Source organism: Trachypithecus francoisi, unplaced genomic scaffold (genome assembly GCF_009764315.1).
Source record: "Trachypithecus francoisi isolate TF-2019V2 unplaced genomic scaffold, Tfra_2.0 Lachesis_group3, whole genome shotgun sequence".
Taxonomy (NCBI): Eukaryota; Metazoa; Chordata; class Mammalia; order Primates; family Cercopithecidae; genus Trachypithecus; species Trachypithecus francoisi.
This window is the reverse complement of record NW_022681468.1, coordinates 47,381,629-47,403,254: the sequence shown is the minus strand read 5'-3', so window position 1 is coordinate 47,403,254 and position 21,626 is coordinate 47,381,629. Positions and strand designations below refer to the sequence as shown.

Here is a 21,626-nt window from a genome sequence, read left to right as displayed (position 1 = left end):
TGTACTTCTATTCATCAGATGTTCAAAGTAATATGATGTTCCTGTAGCATACTCAAGATCCCCAAATAATTTTACTATCTCTGCAGGACATTATAACCCCCTGGTATCTTCTCTTAAATTCAGTTTTGTTTTTAATTTCCATCAAGTAGCCAGAGTCAAAAATATATATAGAGAGAGTCATCTTTGGGGCTTTTTAATAGCTCTTTACTGAGCTTTGTACATGAACATGTACTCAGCACAGCAAATATCAGCCTGTGACCAATCTTGTTTCCCTTGTACTCCTCCAAGCAATTTATGTTCAATTTTTATTGAAGATAGGAATCGTAGGAAAAATTTATTTTGAAAGGTAAATGGTTACCTGCCCAGTAAGCATAAATATAAGAGATTTAACATTTTTTAAAACCCACTGGTCTTATTAATGCCATGTCTGAGGAATTCGGAAAGGCCTAGCCAATGTCGGAAATATCCAGAAATGTCAGGAACAAGCATGGGGATGAAATCGAGGATGCTCAAACCCCATCTGGAATGAAGCATCATTGCAGTCACACTTGCACTGCCATATGATAGAGGTCTTAATCAAGGCTTGTAGTGGTGTGAATAACATGGAGCAAGACTGTAAGACCAATGGGGTCAATGTTAAAGCAATGCTGCACTTCTGCTTTTGAAGAGAACATCAGCAACATCAGGGTCAGCATTCCAATGATTTAAATCACAGCAAGAGAAATTTCTTTAAATATTAAAAGAAGCACTGGCAGTAACACTGATGTATGATTATAATTCCACAAATATTTTTCTTCTATACTGTGTCAGGCAAAATAACTCAAAATTACAGGCATCTCTACTTGGCCACAGGAGTAGACAACTTCCTCTCTTTCTGTCCCCACATAAGCTTATTTCTTTTTAACTTCCAGATGTAGGAAATAGAGAATTCATCTCAACAGGAAAAGCTGCCTTTTATCAGCAAGATTTCCTCTGTCTGATCAGAAGAATAACGGCTGAAGATACCCAGGTACCTTGAAGGAGTCAAGTTGGGATCAGGAGCGGGCATCCCCTTGTCCTGGCTGTTCACTGCCCTCTACCCTCTGTCCTTAGAAAACTGTAAGATTCCAGACACCAACTGGACCTTGGTTACTAGTAGAGGGGTCTCTCTATCTCTCTCCTCCGTCTATCTCTCTCTGGTCTCTCTCCCTTCCCCCATCCACCATGCACATACAAAATCTTAAGGCCATCTTGTTCAATCTCTCTTCTTTCTAAAAAGAGCCTTCAGACACAGCATCTGGTTGAAGTAAATTTCAGTCTTGCAGGGAGAAGGAAGTAAGCCCTTTATCAGATCTGCACATTGCAAGTTAAGGGCACCCTGCTGAAAACAAAATGAAAGTTTGTCATCATCCTCCAGAACTTCAGGAGGAGGAAAAACAACTGAGCCATGGGAGGATCTGAAATTTTATAATTTTGACTGCTTGTTACTCTCTCTAGTGGAATGTGGATTTGGGCAGTAGACAGTTCTCGGGTCAGATCCTTGCCCTGACACCTGGGAGCTATGCCCTTGGGCAAGGTAACCTCTCTGAGCCTCAATTTTTTCATCTGTAGCGTGGTGACAACACCCACTACACAGAGTGGCTGTGAGTTATAATGAAATCATATATGCTATTGCTTCATCAAGTGTAAAATGCATACTACTGTCAGAGAGAGCTTGTAGCATTCTTCAGAATTTATATCTCGAATCCTTTGTGTGCTATGGCTTATTATTCAAGCCCCAAACATTACTCTGCAAACAATTCAGGCTCACATTGGTTACAATCCCACTATGACTGTACACAGTGTCTATTTGGGTATAATTTTCTATTGAAAGCCACAGGAAAGTGAATTCTGTTAAGTTTTAGCATAAGCTGAGATTCTCATTCCTGATTTTCTTCCCTAATAAGCTTGTATATGTCAGAAGTTGTGTGTGCTGGGGTTTTACATGCATGATCTTTATATCAAGTGTAAATAGTTTTTAAAAAGATAAAACTCTGAACTCCAAGTATGTTATATGCTTTGCCACCATTTTCCATCCTTTATCAAGAAATCAAACTGGGTTGAGAGACGTACCTAAGTCCAAAGTCAAAGGGCATATCCCCTGCTCTTCTCACTTCTTTCCTGGGAGACAGCCCTAAGTCACACTAGGAGAGCCACCATGAAATTCTACACTCCCAGCAAATACAATCAGAATGCAACAGACGTCAAGATGAGTAATAAGGCCATTGAAGCAGCTTTATTAAATACTGCACAAGGCACTGAGAGGGAATTAACATCTGGAATGGCCTTTTATTCTCTAATAAGCATAAGTATGTCATCTCCTCTGAAACAGATAAGAAAGGAAGGGGAAAAAAACACAAAGAGGTGACTTAGACCAAGGTAATCAGAGAATCTGCTTCAACTAAAATTCAACTGCATCATCATCAAAATAAGGCCCCCAAAAATAAGAGTAACATAATCAAATCAGAACACTCATTCAAACCATTCAGAATTTCTCCCTAGGATGAAGATCCCACCAATTCCAAACCTCTTTTTCCATTCCATGAGTCACAAACCCCGTGAGATTCCTTCCACAAGGATAAATTTCCACATTGCCTGACTGTTGGGCCAAGTGTGTTTCGTTAGCAGATCATTCAGTCCTGAAACAAACAAACAAACCAGGCGGCCTCCATAGGCCCCTGAATGAAATAACAGCTGTTTTTCCGAGATTCTAGCCCAAGTCACAGGACAATTTTCATTGCATTTTAGCATATAGTGCAAAATCATTGAAAACAAAATCAATTTTTGTTCCTGAGAGTCTTTAGTGAATTTTTCCCTGAAATTCACTCGTATACACAACCTAAAGTTCATATCCACTACTAAGATACATGAGATCACATGCCAAGACTTTAGTAGCCAAGAATTTTTCTTGAATTAATATGGCTGATGGGAAACAAAACTTGGAAAATGTAAAATAAACTCATGAGTTATTAACAATGATGTTATCCCATGCTTTGAGAGCTCAGAAATGCATCAGAGTGAGATTAAATGTGTTAGGGGGTTTCAGAGAGTCAGTGAAAGTACATACCATAGGCCCCAGCCTACACCCTCCTCAATCTCCAAACAGACTCTTGCAACAGAGAAGAGAGTACATGGATACCCAGCTTGTTTTAGGAAAGGGACAGATTATCCATAGTCAGTGCTACTCAAAGTGCACTCTCCAATTAGTCCTGGCCATGAACTGTTACCAGAGTCCATGACAAATATAGAAATTGAGAGTAATCACTGAGAAATATTTATAGTAAGTTGACACTACTATAATATTTCAGTGCATAATTATGTTTTCTACTATTTCATTTTTGTTAATTTTGCCAGAGTTTTGGAAATGTAAAAACATAAACTGGCTAGGTAAAGAACCAGAGAGTTTGAGACATGCTGCCCTAGATCCCTCTTCATAGTTTTGGCTGCTCTTTGGGATCTCCTGGGAGCTTTAAAAAGTACTGATGCCTGGGTTTCAATCCCAGCGAGTCTGTTTCAACTGGTATGGAATGCAAGCTGTGCCTTGGGATTTTTTTCACTCCCAGATGTTTCTGATAAGCAGCAACTTGAGAACCACTTTTCTTATATTGGTAAGGGATAATAGAAGGCATTTAGGAGCTAGTAAACTGGAAACACACACAAAAGTAATGCTTTATCTTCTGTTACTTTGAAAATTCTTTATCTTCTGTTACTTTGAAAATTTGAAAAATATTTTCTTACTTCAAATTAAGTTATAATTCAGTGTTTCATTATAAACAAAGCTAAAATGGGCCAGGATACTATGGTAGCCTATGATATAAGGTCATGTGAGGTATAATTTTTAGTGTAAATGTTTTATTACAATATAACATACATACATAAAAGTACATAAACCTTATGTGTACAGCTCGATGACATTTTCATAAACACATCAATGTAACCAACAGACCAAGAAACAGATAATGCACCATATTATTTTCCCCCACGTTGTGACATCTAAAGTAGCTTCCCACTGAGAGGAAATAAAAATAATGTACTCTGCCACTATGAATATGCCATTTATCTTAGTTTACAGTAAATATAGTAAAAATTGGAAGATTCTGAATAATAAAAACAGAAAGTGCAATGATTCTTTCTGAAAGATGACATATTGAATACAAACATCTGTATTTGCTCATTCAGGAAGTTTCACTAAAATAACAATGAATATGTTTTAAAGGCATAAATCCATAAAAATGGAAGAATCAGGAAAGAAGATAATTATAAAATTTTAGGAGCCAGAAAGTGGTAAATGACTTGTCAGGCCTGAGAAAACTGAAACCTAAATTGAGGGTAAAGTAAATGGAAATTAGTTTAATTTACTATGCAGAATTTCTCCAAGCATTGGAAATTGTGACACCAGTTACTACTGTAAATAGGGCTAACATCAGCAGTCTTGCTTAAGCCTGTTTAAGGAATATTATGGCTTCTTAATCCCCACCCTCATTCAGCATTTGACTATACCTCCCCTCACCCTGGCAAAAGGCAGAGGTTTATTCTCTGAAGATACTCAAACAAAACTCTATAGAGACAACAGGCATGGTTGAAGACTGAGGTGCTATACCAAAATCATGGAAGAATTGAGTGACTCTGTATACACTGCTCACTGGGGCTCCCAGGCTTCTTTCCTACTTGACTCTCAGAATGCTGCTGGTAAGCCAGGAGATTCAAAAAGCCTTCTATGAGCCAAGGGAGCAGATCTTAAGAAAACAATATCGGGGTTCCCAAGGAAAAAGCCCAGCTGTTTAACAGTACGGTCATAACAGACAAGCTCTGTTGGGAGATGATTCTCCATGAGTCTTTCCCGCATTTCCACATATCATGTGCAGGCACCAACAGCTTTTTGTTCTGAACTATCTCTTCAAGAGCCTATATAAGCAACAGGTTTAAAGGGTAGAAATAAAGTTTCCCTCATAAAACAGAAGGCAGGTTTGTTTGCTAACATCTCTCTCTGGGGGAAGCATTGGGTAGGTTTGTTTGTAGGCCGTTAGAAATGATTGGCATTTTCTAAGCTCAGGATTCCTCGACTGTGATACAAACCTACTACACATACTGAGGATCCACCTTGGTTACCTCATATTGTCCCCGTGGAACTTGGGGAGCAAGGGAACCAACATAAACATAAAATTCCTGCTGCCTGCTGGAGTGTGAGTAATAAAGTCCTTTGAATCTGACCCAAGAGTCTCATGTCTTTTGCCAGCATCTGTGAAACTGTAGCATGCTAACTTGATAATTTGAAAGTGGCATATAATGCCAGACCCTTCATAGTTCTTGACCACTTCAGCCATTCTCACAGATTATAAACTGGTTTTGAGTCATTCACTCTAGAATACAAGCACATAAACAAGAATCACAACATATCCAAGAATACTGACTAACAATTTTGTTGTTGTTGTTGCCCAGGCTGGAGTGCAGTGGCATGATCTTGGCTCACTGCAACCTCCACCTCCCGGGTTCAAGCGATCCTCTTGCCTCAGCCCCTCAGTAGCTGGGATTACAGCCATGCGCCACCATGCCCAGCTAATTTTTGTATTTTTAATAGAGATGAGGTTTCGCCATGTTGGCCAGGCTGGTCTCATACTTCTGACCTCAGGTTATCCACCTGCCTCAGCCTCCTAAAGTGCTGGGATTATAGGCATGAGCCACCAAGCCCAGCCCATACATTTTTTTAAAAAATTTTAAAACAACTTGGAGGAAACAGACCACTCAGGAGAAGAAAACTTTTTAAAATATAGTATTAAAATCCTTAAGGAGATAAGAGAAGATATTCTATCCATAAAACAAGAATAAGATGCTATATTTTTAAGAGAAATATTCAGAAAACAAAAGAGTTATTAAAACTTTAATAAAACTTGAAGTAAAAAACTTATAGAAGAGTTTAAAAATAAAGTACAACATATAGACAAAGGGATGGAAAACAGGAGAGGAAAGGTTAGAACCTGTGTACTTCATTACAGCATTAGCCATTACATCAGAAACTATACCTCTCAAATTCATATTGCTTAAGCCAATATAAGCTGAGGTTTCTTTACTTTCTAACTGACCGTCACATTCTAACTGACTGTCAAGCAAAAGAATACACACACACCCCCCTGGGGAAACTTTGGAAACCAGTACGTCTTGGTAAAGTATACACTGGTTTGTAGTCTGGAGCCACTGATAAAGATGGAAGCAGTGCCTTTATCAAATAAAATTATCTCCCCAAACCCGCCCATTTGTCATAATTTGGATGCAAATATTGAAGATACCAGTCACTATGCTATTTCCCCTCAGCAAACAAGTGGATATCTCACAATATTTCTAACTCCTAACTTTCTGTATGTGAATATGAATGTCACTGAAAAAGAAAATCTATTCTGTAAGCCTTTTAGGACACATGAAAAGTTGCAATGCCAAGCAAAACTGAACTTGGGGAGAAAAGTAGGTTGTGCTACTTTGGAAATGAAAGTAGTTTTGCACATTAATATGACTTGCTGCCTTACACATCAGCATGTAGTGGCACCTGAAATATTGTCAATAATCCTACAGGAAACCTATTCTAGTGTCTTGAAAGTAAAAGTCAACTCCATCAGAGCCAGGGTCAAAATTATCACCTCCTCAAGAATTTCATTTTTAATCAAGAAAACGTGGAGTTCTCCTTGACTACCTAGAAGCTGCTTTGCTTCTGGAAACCATGACTGAAATCTTTAAATGGCATTTGGGAAGACATTTGTATCACCTTTGAGAAAAAAAGGAAGCCCATTCATAGAACAATTCAGTAAGGAGAAACTCATTCATAGCTTTTCTTACTTTATGGATATAACATGATACTTTTTTTTCATTCAAAGCTTTACAGTCAGCATTATAATGCAGCTGGAAACCACAAGTTCTTTTGGAAACACAGTTTCTCAGGAAACTAAGGATCCAGAGGGACAATGTGTCATAAAATGTCTTCTCTGTAGATCAACAATCCAAGGGTACCTAGATATACTGCAGGATATGTTTGAAGGACAATTCTGCTTGGATGACCTTAACATTGAAACAGATTCATCATTCTTTCCTTGTAGACAAAGACCACATGGATGGTTTTTGAGGGCACGTCTCAAAGATGATCTCATTGACTTGAATACTGATGAAATGATGTGACATTAATTCAACTTGCAGGATCAGGAAATCTGGTGTTTCTTGAAACATGTCCACCCTCTTCCTGCAAAAAAGGTAGTAGATCTCTAATTTCATTTGCTATCTCATATCCTTGTGAGTCAACATTTTTAGAAGGTGTTAAGACTTCCAACACATTGAAGTAAACTGGGTGTTAAAGATGAGCTGCACGTTGTCATGCCTAAGATCACTGCAAAATTTTAGCTTTTTGTTAGTCCGATAATAAGAGCTGTCTCACTAAAATTTACTTTTGAATAAAACTAAAGTTCACTTTTATTTTAACACATTTAAATTATTTCCATCTTCCAGATAGTACCATTAAATTTTGCATACATTATTATGAAATGAAAAAACAGATAAAACTCAGTGGAATTATTTTATAGCCTGTACTTGTGAAGTAAATTTCCAATATAATAAACTGCATGAAAATGTTTGGTGCATATGTGCATTTGGGGGATAGGTGAGTAGTTCATAGATCAGATTTTCAAAGATTTCTGTATCTCCAACATGTTAAACATAGAAATGCTAGAAACCACTGTTATACACTGTAAAACAGTCTCTAAACTAGTATGCAATTATGATGTCAAGTCAAACATCAATTTAATCCTTAGTCACCTTGAAAACTAGCAGCTAAATTTTCAAATGTGATCTGATCCAAGCCCTAAAATGTGTGCCAGTAAGTTCCTATAAAATTGAACTTTTCAAGTTTAATGCATTAAAATCCTACCTGAGAGACATGACAAGTAAATGCAATCTGGTACTCTGGATTGGGTCTTAGAATAGAATGAGAACCTTAATTGAAAAACTGGTGAAATCCAAATAAAATCTAGAGTTTAATTAATTTTAATGCAGCAGTGTTGGTTTCTTCACTTTTGACAAATGTACCATGCTAATGAAAAGTGTTAACTGAGTGAGGAAGCTGAGTGAGGGGTTACGGGAACGCTCTGTATTATCACTGCAACTTTTCTGAAAAATTTAAAAATATTCCAAATAAAAATATTACCTTGGAAAAAAGTCTATTTGACATTTTCAACAGGGCTTAATCACTCATCCAGCCAATTTTATGGAGTGCCCGGGCACTGTTCTTTGTGCTGGTCATACAGTGCTGAACAAAATAGATCCATCCCTACCTATTCTTAGGGATGTAAGAATCTAATGTGCAGAAAAGCATTAAACAGTCACAAAAGTAAACATAAATTGCACTAGCTGCTTGTGGTAAGTGCTATAAAGAAAAAGTACATGAGATGATAGAGGCACAAAGCTGGAAAGGGCTCTCAGAAGTGGTGGCACTTAATATGAGACCTGAGGAATGTTGAGGGGCCAGACAGGTCACACCACCAGGAAGACGGGAGAGTTTGTTCATCATCTTAGACTAATGAAAGAGCCTGGAACAGGAACCAGTAAAACCAAAACATAATAAGGTCATGAAAGTGTGGTGGCAGCTAAAGAACCAGACCTTGTAAGATCTTGTAAGCTGTGTTCAGAGTTTTATAGTTTTCCAAAGAGATACAGGAGGCCACTAATGACTTTAACCAGAGGAATGGCATGATCCAATGAATGCTTCTGAAAGATTATCATGGTTGCTATACAGATGTGGACTAGAAAGGAACAAGACAAGCAGCTCCAGCTTCAAGCACTCACAATTTTCAAAAAGTTCTCAACTTCTAAGCACCTTTGTTCTAAAAAGTCTGTGGGAATAATAATGTCACTTTAGATGCAGTACTGCTTCTTCAGACCCTGTCACCATAACTCCAGCAGGGAAGCTGGTGCCTCCATAGCCTCCAGCCCACTGGATTTGGATCTGTCCTCTAGAATGCCTATAACTGAACATGGGTTTCAACAAAAACACAAAATAGATACCAAAGGCACATGACTTGGAGTTTAGTAAGATATTAGCAGGAAAAACCTGCAGGCTCTAATGCCCTTAGGGATCTCTGCTTCACAAGGCATAAAGAATTCTTATTATGTCTGGTTTTCAGTACCATGAAACCATTATTGACACCTCACTAGTGCCATCTTGGCATTAGCCTAGGTCTAAATAGAACAAATCTCAGACTGCAGGATAGTGTAATGTTCAGACTGTTTAAATATACCATGTTAAATGTCATCCTCAATTACTGTACATTGAATCTGAAAGAGCTGGTGCATTGCCCTATCTGACCTAGAAAAAGAACTATGTCTTCCAAACCTGATGTAACCAGTAGCACGTCAATGAAGCTTAACAAGCAGTCTGCAGTGCTAGATGGGCACTCTTAAACAGAATTCTCAAGGGCTTATACTCTAAAGAGACACATGGATTTTCTGTTTCTAGGATTACACAGTATCTATAAGTTCATTAAATATTATCTACACTCACTCTAAGGGCTCTCAGGACCAGAAGAAAGAAAAGATGGAATCTTGATTGAAGCCTATAATTTGATATAAAAAATGCAATATTCTGTGAACCAAATAGCTATTAAGTTAACTGTCCAACCAATTGCTCTGTTTCTCTAAACTATCATCTATTCCCTCATACAGCCAATAGGGTTACAGGAGAGGGCCTCTGGCAGCCATGATTGGGAAACTTGACCTTGCCCCAAACCACCACCATCAATAGGGTCAAGAGTGTGCATGTGACATAAATTGGGCCAAAATGTCTCTTTCCCCAGGAATCTGGAATTAGAAGTAAGAGATTCTCGCTCAATCTGTCTGCTTTCTTGAATAGAGGACATGTAAACACTGGAACTGCTGGCAGTAGCTATTTTTGACCATTTGGACAAGGAAATAGAGAAAGTCAGCCTGAAACAGGAGACAAGAATGGGGAGCATGTGCCAGAGAGAAAGAGATGAAAGACAGAGGAAGAAGGCTTCCTGTTTTCCCACAGCCCTTCAGGACCTGATTTCAGCCTACACCATCTTATCCCTCCTCTTTAAACCCATGAGAGACTCCCCAGTGTCTTTTCAACAGCTCCCATTTTGCCTAAGCCAGTTCAAGTGGAGTCTCGTGACTAGAAACCAAACAAACCATCACTAATACTCCACATCTTTCCATTTTACTTAGTCTCAAATGGCATAGAACCAGCTTGCCAAATTCTTTAAGCCAAGATCTTTGAAAGGAGAACCCAATTCCAGCCTCTCAAAGCAGATAAATGAAAATAAATGAAAAATGCTTATCCTGAAATGTTAGGTGGGAAAAAAAGCAGGACACAAAATTATATTATAACTAAGCTACAGTTTATATTTCTCAATAAATCAAGAAGTGAAGTCCTGTATGCCTTAGGAAAGCTGGAAAGGAATTAACCAAAATAATAATACTTGTGTTAGGGTAACAAGATCATTTCCATTTTTCTTTATATTTCTCTGTGTCTTGAAGTAGTTAAATGCTTTATACTTTTAAAAAAGTATAACTCCAAAGACTATGTAGAAACATGTAAATATGTTTGTAACATAATGATATATTTTTTAAAGAAGAACATAAAATAGGCTGTCTGTTACATTTGTGGCTACATACATAGCGAAAAAAGAACTGTCTCTTTAACACTCCATGTATGAAAGGAACAATGCTACTTCCAATGGACTATTCCCGAATTAACCCTTAGCCTTCAGTTCCTCCCCACCTGTTTGCCCTCACTATCCCATCTTTACCCCACCCTACCCAAGCTATCCACGTTCAGCTGAGATTCCACTTTTCCCTGCTACCTCTCTCCCAACTTCACCCGACTTTGGTGCCTGAGTACCTGCATGCATCTGCAGACATGTAGACCCATTCTGTCCTTCACTGGCTGTCAATTTGCCTCATCTCTTTTGGTTCAGCCCATTTGGAATCACCTCATCACAGATGGCTTCCAGCCCATTTTAAATAAGCTATCCCAAGAGGCAGTCCAGGTAGAACCACCCCTTTCTGTTTTACCACCAGACAAGCCAGAAATTGGTAAAGAGTAGAAAGTAACAACCAAAAATAAAAGCCATTGTGAACTTGGACAATTTATACTTGTGTTTAAATTGCTGTAGCATAATTTTAATAACAACAATTTAAAATACAATTGTGGGTATGACCAAAAAATGACTTACCATTTACTTACAAGCAAAAAGTGAGCATGGTTCTTTGAAGTCATAAAACTGATTCTGTTCATTTCCTCATAATTATAAGAGCTTCCATACATTGTACTGGATGTTGTTCCAGACACTCAATAAATATTATCTTACATAATCCTCCCAACTACCTGTGAGGCAACTATTATCATTCCCATTTTACAGGAATAAAACTGTTGATCTGAGAGGAGGTTAAAGAAACTATCATCAGAGTAAACAGGCAACCGACAGCATGGGAGAAAATTTTTGCAATCTATCCACATGACAAAGGGCTAATATCCAGAATCTACAAAGAACTTAAACAAATTTACAAGAAAAAACAAACAACCCCATCAAAAAGTGGGCAAAGGATATGAACAGACACTTCTCAAAAGAAGACATTTATGCAGCCAACAAACATATGAAAAAATGCTCACCATCACTGGTCATCAGAGAAATGCAAATCAAAACCACAATGAGATACCATCTCACACCAGTTAGAATGGCGATCATTAAAAAGTGAGGAAACAACAGATGCTGGAGAGGATGTGGATAAATAGGAATGCTTTCACACTGTTGGTGGGAGTGTAAATTAGCTCAACCTTTGTGGAAGACAGTGTGGCGATTCCTCAAGGATCTAGAACTAGAAATACCATTTAACCTAGCAATCCCATTACTGGGTATATACCCAAAGGATTTTAAGTCATTCTACTATAAAGACACATGCACATGTATGTTTATTGCGGCACTATTCACATTAGCAAAGACTTGGAACCAACCCAAATGTCCATCAATGATAGACTGGATTAAGAAAATGTGGCACATATACACCATGGAATACTATGCAGCCATCAAAAAGGATGAGTTCATGTCCTTTGCAGGGACATGGATGAAGCTGGAAACTATCATTCTCAGCAAACTATCACAAGAACAGAAAACCAAACACCACATGTTCTCACTCATAAGTGAGAGCTGAACAATGAGAACACAAGGACACAGGGCAGGGAACATCACACCCCAGGGACTGTCAGGGGCTGGGGGGCTAGGGGAGGGATAGCATTAGGAGAAATACCTAATGTAGGTAATGGGTTTATGGGTGCAGCAAACCACCATGGCACATGTATAGCTATGTAACAAAATTGCACATTCTGCACATGTAACCCAGAACTTAAAGAATATTTTTAAAAATGGCTAGCAAGTAGCATAGCAGGAGTATAGACCGAGGTCTTTCTATTGCCAAAGTCTGTGGTCTTTGCATTAGAACTTGTAGCCACAAACCAGGTCTTAAATAGGCTTTCAAAACAAAGTACATCTAAAATGTAATGTTAAATCCAACTATTAGCTAGCGGAAGTAGTATTTTGCATTACAAACATCCAGTTTATATGTAAATTTATATTTTAAATGCAAAATACACATCAGAATAAACACTGTAAAAACTACCACACTATCTAACATCAATAGCATATACAATGATGTTTAGTATTAACATAGATCTTATATGTTCTAATTTAAAACTATATTACAAAATACTTCGCAAAACCACATATTAATTGTACTTATTTGTTACTGTTTACAAAACACTTCCTCTCATACATAAAGAAGCACAAATCTTACTCTCAGGATATAAACAGAAAGTGAACAAGGAAAGATATTTATTGCATTTATTTCACTAGTAATAGAGAATTTCATAACTTGTTCCAGTTAAAGTGCGTAAGAGTTATACAGTATTAATATTGTACCAGGAAGATCAATACTAACAACTTCAAAAGAAGAAAGAGGAGAAATCACATTTTCTTTCTTATGATTTAGTAACTTTATTCTACTCTGTGGTTTTTAAAAATTGCCTTTTCCTTGGCCAGGCACCATGGCTCATGACTGTTATCCCAGCACTTTGGGAGGCCGAGGTAGGTGGATCACCTGAGGTCAGGAGTTTGAGACCAGCCTGGCCAATATGGTGAAACCCTGTCTCTACTAAAAAATACAAAAAATTAGCTGGGCATTGTGGTGCATGCCTGTAATCCCAGTTACTCGGGAGGTGGAGACAGGAGAATCACTTGAACCCGGGAGGCAGAGGTTGCAGTGAGCCAAGATCATGCCATCGCACTCTAGCGTGGGCAACACAGCAAGACTTCGTCTCAAAAACAAACAAAAAAGAAATTGCCTTTTCCCCCATTGCAGCACCGAAAATCTTAAGAAGGAAGTAAGGATGCAGAAATGCAGAAGTTACAACCAGGCAGGTAAAATGATCATAGAACACCATTTAGTGTATTCTCATTCTTTAAAGTACATCTATTTGATCACTCATTGCTGGTGATTTTTTTCTTTTTCTCTAATTACTACTACCATCATGTACTCTTTCTTTTTCTATGTGAAAATAATTAGCTCTCTAATTTCTTCAAATGGAACTAAATATTTCATTCGTTAGCACAATAAACTTTATTGAGCAACAGAATATACCACTTTGCCTAAGATAAAATAAATAAAGATAAATCCCCTCCTCTCCCCAAGCTCTATGGGTGAGATAGTTTTGTGCAAAGCAAAAAGCCCAAAATAGTGTGTTAAATGCTGGAGCAGAGGTGAATACACAGCATTACAGGAGCACAGAGGGAGGATTAGCCAGCCTGGGGCATTTGGGAAGCTTTACAGAGGACAGCACATTTAAACTGCACTTCTGAAGATAAATAGGAGCTTTCTGCAGGGTGATGAAGGAGACAGAGAGGGAGCACTGGGGCCAAAGTGCAATAAAGCACTGAGAAGCAAAAGAGCATGGGCACAATAATGTCATTAAAACAATGAGCTGCATGATGACACTATGACCAGAGTGTCAGAGTATGCGAAGACCATATGGGATATAAGATCAAAAAGAAAAGGTGGGCCAATGCAGTAGTTCACACCTGTAATCCCAGTGCTTTGGGAGGCCGAGGTGGGAGGATCACTTGAAGCCAGAAGTTTGAGACCAGCCTGGGCAACATAGCAAAACCTGATCTCTACAAAAAATAATATTAATTAATTAATTAGCTGAGTGTGATGGTGCCCACCTGTAGTCCTACTCAGGAGGCTGAGGTGGGAGGATGGCTTGGGCCTAGGAGTTTGAGGCTGCAGTAAGCTATAATTGCACCACTGTACTACCAGCCTGGGTAACAGAGTAAGACCCTATCTCTTAAAAAGGAAGGGGGCTTGGGGACAGAAAGAGAAAGAGAGCAAGAGAGAGAGAGAGAGAGAGAGAGAGAGACCAAGAGAAATAAAAGAAAAAGTTGGACTAAAAATAAACTAGTGATACCTCACCAACTAGTGATTGGTGAAGTAGATTAAAGTGCTTGCATATATGGAAGACTACATGCATACACGAAAATTTAAGTTATTACAAACAATATAGACCAACGAGATAAATGTTCAGTACAAAATAAAAGCCACTTGCTGTGTCCATGGGCATAAAAAAGACTGGAAGGATATATACGAAAATGTTAACACTAATACCTTTGGTAGTGGAATTATGAGTAATTTTGTTTTAATCTCTCGTTGCTCTCTGCCTTCCAGATTTTCTGCATTAAGCATATATTAGGCAATTAGAGGATTGTGGTGTAAGGGGGAGAAATGTGTGCCAAAATAGAACAATATAAGCTGGGTTCAGATTGTGGCATGCTAAGTAATTTGAACTTTATTCCACAGAAAGTGAAAAATTACTTCACATATTTGATCAGGGGTGTGAGATGAACAGATCTGCACTGTGGGGAAGTAAATATTTTTAAGGTGTGTATGCTGGATTGGAAGGACTTGAGGCTGGGCAAAAGATGTGATGGAAGAAGGCAGTGACTGCAGGACTGGAAAGCACATTATCTGGGGTAGAACGTATAGGATTCATTAACTGATTATAGGGCAAGGTGAAAGAGCAGAAGTTGAGGATAATTCAAAGTTTCTGGCTTGGGCAACTGGTTGGATATAGACATTAGAAGCTGAAATGCATAATAAGGAGGAAAAGGCATATTTTAAGGACAGAATGATGATTTTGGTTTTATATGTGACATGCCTGGAGGACATTCAGGTAGAATACTCCAAGGGATTTTGAAATATGGGTGTGGGTTCAGAAAATGGACCTAGAAATACAGACACACCAAAGATGGTAATGCTATGGGATTAAAGGAGCTCACTCAGGGAAAGCAGACAGTGAGAGGACACAGCTGAAGCTAGAACCTTGGGAAATGCTAAGTCATAGCAGTCGTCCAAGCACCCAGAGAACCAAGAAAGCCGGAAGTGGGTAGACTTCTTTCTGAAGTAGGGATGATACCAAAGCTGGTGTTAAAGTAAAAGGGAAAATATTTACTACAAATTGCAGCTCCCAATAGACAACGATCATAGAAACTGATCACTAATGGGGGATAGAAAAAAAAGGCCAACAGCCAACAGGTACAAAGGCACAGAACAAAGAGAAGCAACTGTTTACCAAAGGTGGGTGAAGACAGGTGAAGTGAATGTACTCCTTTACTGATACCTTTCCAGGGAAGGTGGGACTGTTTTGAAAGCTGTCAAAGCTGACCTACTGTATGACTGTTCTAAAACAGCGATTTCAACTCTCTTTTTCACAAACAAAAAAACCAATGTCCACAGAGTGGTGTCCCAGGTCTCAGAGCCAGTTGCTGGCAGGTTTAAGGATATAATCAATTTCCAAACCATTAGGGTTTAATTCAACCATACATCAACACACTGTTTCCCTATACAAACACACAAAAAAGAATACTCACCCCAAAAATATCAATAATGTAATACAATAAAACATGAATGAATTTATCCTTTCATTTGACTTATGGAAATGAATTAAATTTCTTACAGTATACAACCCACCACCTCCTACCTTTCCAGCTAACTTCCACTAGTCTTTGATTCTACTGAGACCTCTAATTCATGGAACCTACCATCTGTTCCCTGTTCCTAATTATCTAGATTTCCTCTTCTCTGCTTACCAGGTTTAAATTCTGTGATCAATCATTTTAATAATACAACTCTCTTGTATACAACTCTCTTGTCCCTATTTTTAAATATGCATTGGCTAATCTGCAACTCTGGTTATATACTTATCATTACTTGTTCCACGCCTTTGCTGTGTTAATGAATGAGCCAACATACTGGCTGATCTCACTTTAACTTTGTGACCAAAAACTTTAAATGGGCCCTTAAGGCTACCAGACAACCTGAGCGCACTTCTCCAGTCCATTCACTCTCCCTATTTAACTATTCGCACCTTCTCTTTCCTCCAGCCTCTATCACATCCTCCACCATCCTCATTCTCATTTGGTGACTCTCTCTTCCTGCTTGGAGAAGACTGCAGCAACCAGAAGAGAACCTCAAAAGACTCCCACCATCTCAGTTATACACTTTCCCAAACCTGCCCCACACAACTTACCCTATATCCATGTTCCTATCTAAGGCAATGTCCCTTCTCTTGTGCACTAGTTTCCATACACTATCTCTCCAACTTCATTAATTTTTCTTTCTCTATTGAATCATTTTCATTTGCATGCAAACATGCTCTTATTTCTCTAATCTTTAAAGAAAGAAAAACTTTCTTGAGCCTGCTTCCTCCATTTCTTCTCTCCCCTTTGCACAAAAATCCTTACAGAGTCATCTATACTCACAGTTTCCAATTCTTCCCTCTAACTCTCTCTTATACACATTCTTATCCATTTTATCTATCCTTATGTGCTCTTGTCAACATTCTTGTCAAGATCACCCATGACCTTCAATTGTCAAATTCAGTCGGTCTTTATTTTACTTGACCTTTCAATAGCATTGGACTCAGCTAATTTCTTCCCCTTGAAACTCTTTATTTACTGGCTTCCAGTGTATTACATGTTCCTTGTTTCCCTCCTATCTCCCTGGATGCTCCTTCTTGGTATCCTTTAACGGTTTTCTTCTTCTCCTGAACCTCTTAATGTCAGAGTGTCTCAACATTCAATCCTGCCTCTTCTCTTCTCTATATGCATTCGTTCCTTGGAGGTCTCATCTAGTCTTAGGCCTTAAATACCACCCAAGTACTGGCAAATCCTTAATTTATATCTCCAATCAGACATCTACTCTGAACTGTAAGCTTACTCTACATCTCCAATTACATTTAGCATCTCTAAAATGTTATCCTTATCCCTTGACAATCCACTCCCCCACCCCTTTCCAAAGCTTCTCTACCTTGAAACCTTCCACACTTCAGCTGATGGCAACCCAAACTTAGTCAAAACAGAAAAGATGCAGTCATTTTTTACTCCTCTCTTTCTTACAGATACAATATCCAATCTATCAGGGTACCCTATTGGCTCTAATTTCAAATATATGCAGGCTCTGACCACCTTTCTCTTCCTCTACTGCTACCACTCTGTTTCAAGCCACCATCATGTCTCACCTAAGTTATCACAATAACATACTGATTAGATGTTTTCACCCTGTCCCAGTACAGCAGTGAGACTGATCTTTGTGTAAAATAAGTCGAGTCACATCACTCTTCTCTCAGAACTCTTCAAATGCTCATTTCATTCAGAATACAAGCCAAAGGATTGACAATGACCTCTAAGGCCCTCATTTACCTGCATTCCTGGATCCTCAGTGATCTCATCTCCAACCACTTTCCCAATTGTTCACTGCACTTCAGCCATGCAGGCCTCCCTGCTGTTTTTCCAGCATGCCAGTTGCACTCTACCTCAGAGCTTTACACTAGCTGTTCCCACTGCCCAGAATGTCTTCTTCTGGATGTCCATATGGCTAACTCCCTCACATCCTTCAGGTCTTTGCTCAATTGTTACTTCCTCAATGAGGACTTCCCTGATGAGCCTATTTAAAATTGTGACAATCTCTACCCCCAGAATATCTTATCCTTTTTATCCTGTTGCAACTTTTCAAAAGGTGCTTATCACCTTGAAATGTACTAAATAATTTATGTACTTGTTTATTTGTTTATTGTCTTGTTTCCTCCCACTAGAACTTAAGTTCTTAAAAGGAAATACTTTTGTCTGTTTTGCTCATTGATGTACTCCTAACACATAGGAGGTGCTCAATTAACACTTGTTGAATCAATGAATCTATTCCCTACCTAAGTAACCACACTACGCATTAATCATCTTTTCAAAAAAATGTTTAAATAAATATAGAAACAGTGTCTCACTACATTGATCAAGTTGGTCTTGAACTCCTGGCCTCAAGAAATCCTCCTGCCTTGGCCTACCAAAGTGCTGGGATTACAGACATGAGCCACTGCACCCACCTTTAATCATCTTTGTATCCAGATTTCTTGTTTATATTTACTCAATAACTGTTCATTAATTGAAGAGTATAAATAAAACAAATGCCCTATTGCCCATTAAAGTACCTTCATTTCTCTGAATTCTAATGTGTTTCTTTTTTTGCATCAGCGTGACTACTAGAATTTTTTCTGTACAAGGTACAAGCAAACAGCAGGATGCATTAACAGAAGGCTTGATCTTCAGTGCATTTTCTTAGATGTAAGTCCCCATCCATCTCCAAAAAGGTAAATGGCATAGATATCTAGAGATTGTCCCTCATATGTGATCAGACAGAAAATGAGAAAGTCACCTTGCTTTCACATATTATATATTCATCACTGTAGCCTTTTCTTAAGTATATTTTTCCAGACTTCCCCTAGCTGTTGCTCATTCTCTGTAATAGCCAAATCAATTGACCATATTGTACTGGTTTGCTTCAGTGTTTGTTTACTAGTTGAAGCCTGCATTAGGACAGGATTATTTCATGGTGCTCAGTTCCCTGGCCCTCCTCCAGCTTTCTCCTCTCTCAATCTCTCACTGTGCAAAATAGCAATCTTTCTCTACTTCCAAAAGCATGAGCATCCTGAGATTTATCTGACTATCACTTAATTCTCTCTTCTTGTGAGATTCTCTGCCTTCACTCTTTTAACTCTATGGTCTAAACTTAGGTAGGTAAGTGCCCATCACAAATAACCATGCCAAGTTAATCTTTATCCCTTTTGGCTTCCAGTCATAGCCTTGGCCGGTGCTCTTCCCTTTTTTTGTCCTGTTATTGTATTGCAAATGAAGCATGTGCAGCTATTTGAGCAAGTACAAAAATATAATATGAACATGTCCTTATCTAAAATGTCACTTTTTCAATATTCTTGTTGGGTTGTTCATTGTTTGCCAAAGTCCCATTGTCATAAAAATTACAATAATAAACTACCCTGAGTCTTTTAATTTCACACACAGCTTCTACATTCTCTAAGCCACTAAAATCCCATGGTTCCTAATTAAAATATTCAAAGGTGAAAGTCAAGTAATTTCCACAAGGTATATTAGTTCCTTTACTTATGTTTCCAGGGTTAAAAAAGAAATCCTTTGCCAATAAAAAAGAAGAAGCTTTTGAGTGTATAGTACAGGGATTTCAAAGAGCATTCCACAGTGTGTTATTTTCTTTCCAGAAAATTCTAACACTTTATAATTACTTTTGTATGGAAAATGAATAATTTAAGCCCCTAATGCTAAAAACAGCTAGAGAGAAACCATCCAAATCAGATAGGCATTTCCTGAAACCAAATGAAATATCGAACTAGAAAATATCTGTTTGAGAACAGCCTGTGGAACAAAGCTCTTGAATTATTATTCAATAGAGAGGAAGCATGGTAGGGGAGAAAGTTACATGAAAAAAATGGTGTTTTCTTGTCTTTGTGCCAGAATTTTTGGGGTCCCACGCTTCATAGAAACTGTAACGTTGATTGCACCCCAAATATCACAGAAAAATACGAATCAGAAATACATCTAGGAGCTTCCAAGCTTCTGACAAAAATAATGGCAAAAACATCAATTAAGCTCCATCTGTTGCGACAGAAATGCATTGATAAAGAAAAAAGCAAAAGCCCACCTGCATAGAAACTAAACCGCAGCTACTCCTCCAATTCGGAGAAAAATGAGCTGCACTTCAGTCGCTAGCAGAACTAATCCCAGCAAATATAGCTAGTGGGTTTGTGTACTGGAGGAGGGGGACTGCGAGCAGAGCACACCTCATCACCCTCCCACCAAAACTGGTCCAGAAACGTGAAAGCATCCACGCCGCATGACCTCGCTCAGCTGGAAGAAAGCGGTGGCCGCGACGTGCGGGTGGCCCTGTCTCTTCCCCTTCTCAGACCAACCACCCCCCCCCCCCACGCCCCTAGTCTCCGCACGGGTCTCTGGCTGCAAGCTCTGGGGCTCGAAGACCTGAGCAGATTCTTTTCGCTGCCCAGGGTGAAGAACCTCCTAAAGATGTTGTAACCAGAGTAACTCCCGCGCTGGCAGCGTCTCAACAGCCCGGAGTGAACGAGCTGACCCCACTAGCGCCGGGACCCACGTCTGGGTCGGCCGCCACCGCCAGCCCCACCCCGGAGCCTCCCCAGCCTGAGTCCCAAGCGCTCAGCACGCAGTAGGGTCTTTCGGGGCATGTATCCCGTAGGGCTGACTTTCCGCTAAGTGAACAGCCATGTTAGCCTCCTTCGGGCGTAAATCCACCAGGGTGAGCCGGCCGACGGCAGTCAGGAGCGCTCACCCGGTCCCCTCCGCACCTCCCCTCAAGGCTACGACTGTTTCCAAACTCCTGGGCGCACCCAGCTGGGTCCCTTACCCTCTCACGGTTCAGCACCGAGGACAGCGGACATACTTTTCTCCCGCGGGGTCAGCGCCGCCGGGAAGGCGGCGTGGACATAGCCGGCAGGGCTGCAGGTGTCCGGACCACGCGCCCGCCCGTCCGCATCCCTGCGGCACCCCTGCGTGCCCACCACCCTTCCCCGCCTCGCGCAGGGCAGCCCCGCGGCGTCTTACTTTTCTGGCTGGAGTAACCTGGGTAATAGCCATAGTAGCCAGTGATCCGCAGGATCCGGTCCTCGATAGTGGCCACCCCATTGGGGGCCGCCTTGACATCCATAGAGAGCGCGGGGCTGCGGCCCCGGGTGCGGCGGGGCGGAGAGCACAGCGCGGGGCCCGGGAGCTGGTGCAGGTGCCGCCGCCGCTGGTGCTGATGTTGCAGCTCGTGCTCCCGCGCCCGGGGTCTCACTCCACCGCCCGGCGCAGCACTGGCTCCGCATCACAGCGGCGGCAGCGGCGGCGGCGGCGGCGGCGGCGGCGGCGGTGGCGGCAGCGAAGGCGACGGAGCGGCCCCCACTCGGGCCGGCCTCTCTGTCAGCCTGGAAGCTCTCCCGCGCGCCACCCGGAGCACTGCTGCCCGAATAGCGCCCCCTCACCTCCGACGCCCACCGTGGCCGGGGGCGGGTGTGGGCGCCCCACCTGGTCACCAGCTTTCATCATTAACCCTTGCGTGCTCCTTCCCGAAGAGTAGACAACCCATCCCCACCTGATGAAAGGGATGTTTGGTCTGGGGGGTGCGGGAAGAGAAGGCGACGGTGG

General features: G+C 40.3%; 1 protein-coding gene across 2 annotated transcripts in view; it reads right to left on the bottom strand.

The window, feature by feature from the left end:
- The window catches only part of SLC35F4 (solute carrier family 35 member F4), a 297,365-nt gene extending 275,951 nt beyond the window's left edge, over positions 1-21,414 (bottom strand). Inside the window, exon 1 of one of the 2 annotated variants that reach the window (XM_033187915.1) lies at positions 21,045-21,414. In XM_033187915.1, the coding sequence (XP_033043806.1) occupies positions 21,045-21,147 (103 nt within the window). In that variant the 5' untranslated portion in view covers positions 21,148-21,414. Of the gene's footprint in view, positions 1-20,112; positions 20,326-21,044 lie in introns of those variants that run through there. The other variant, XM_033187914.1, reaches the window with a different exon arrangement.
- Positions 21,415-21,626: the final 212 nt, after the last annotated feature.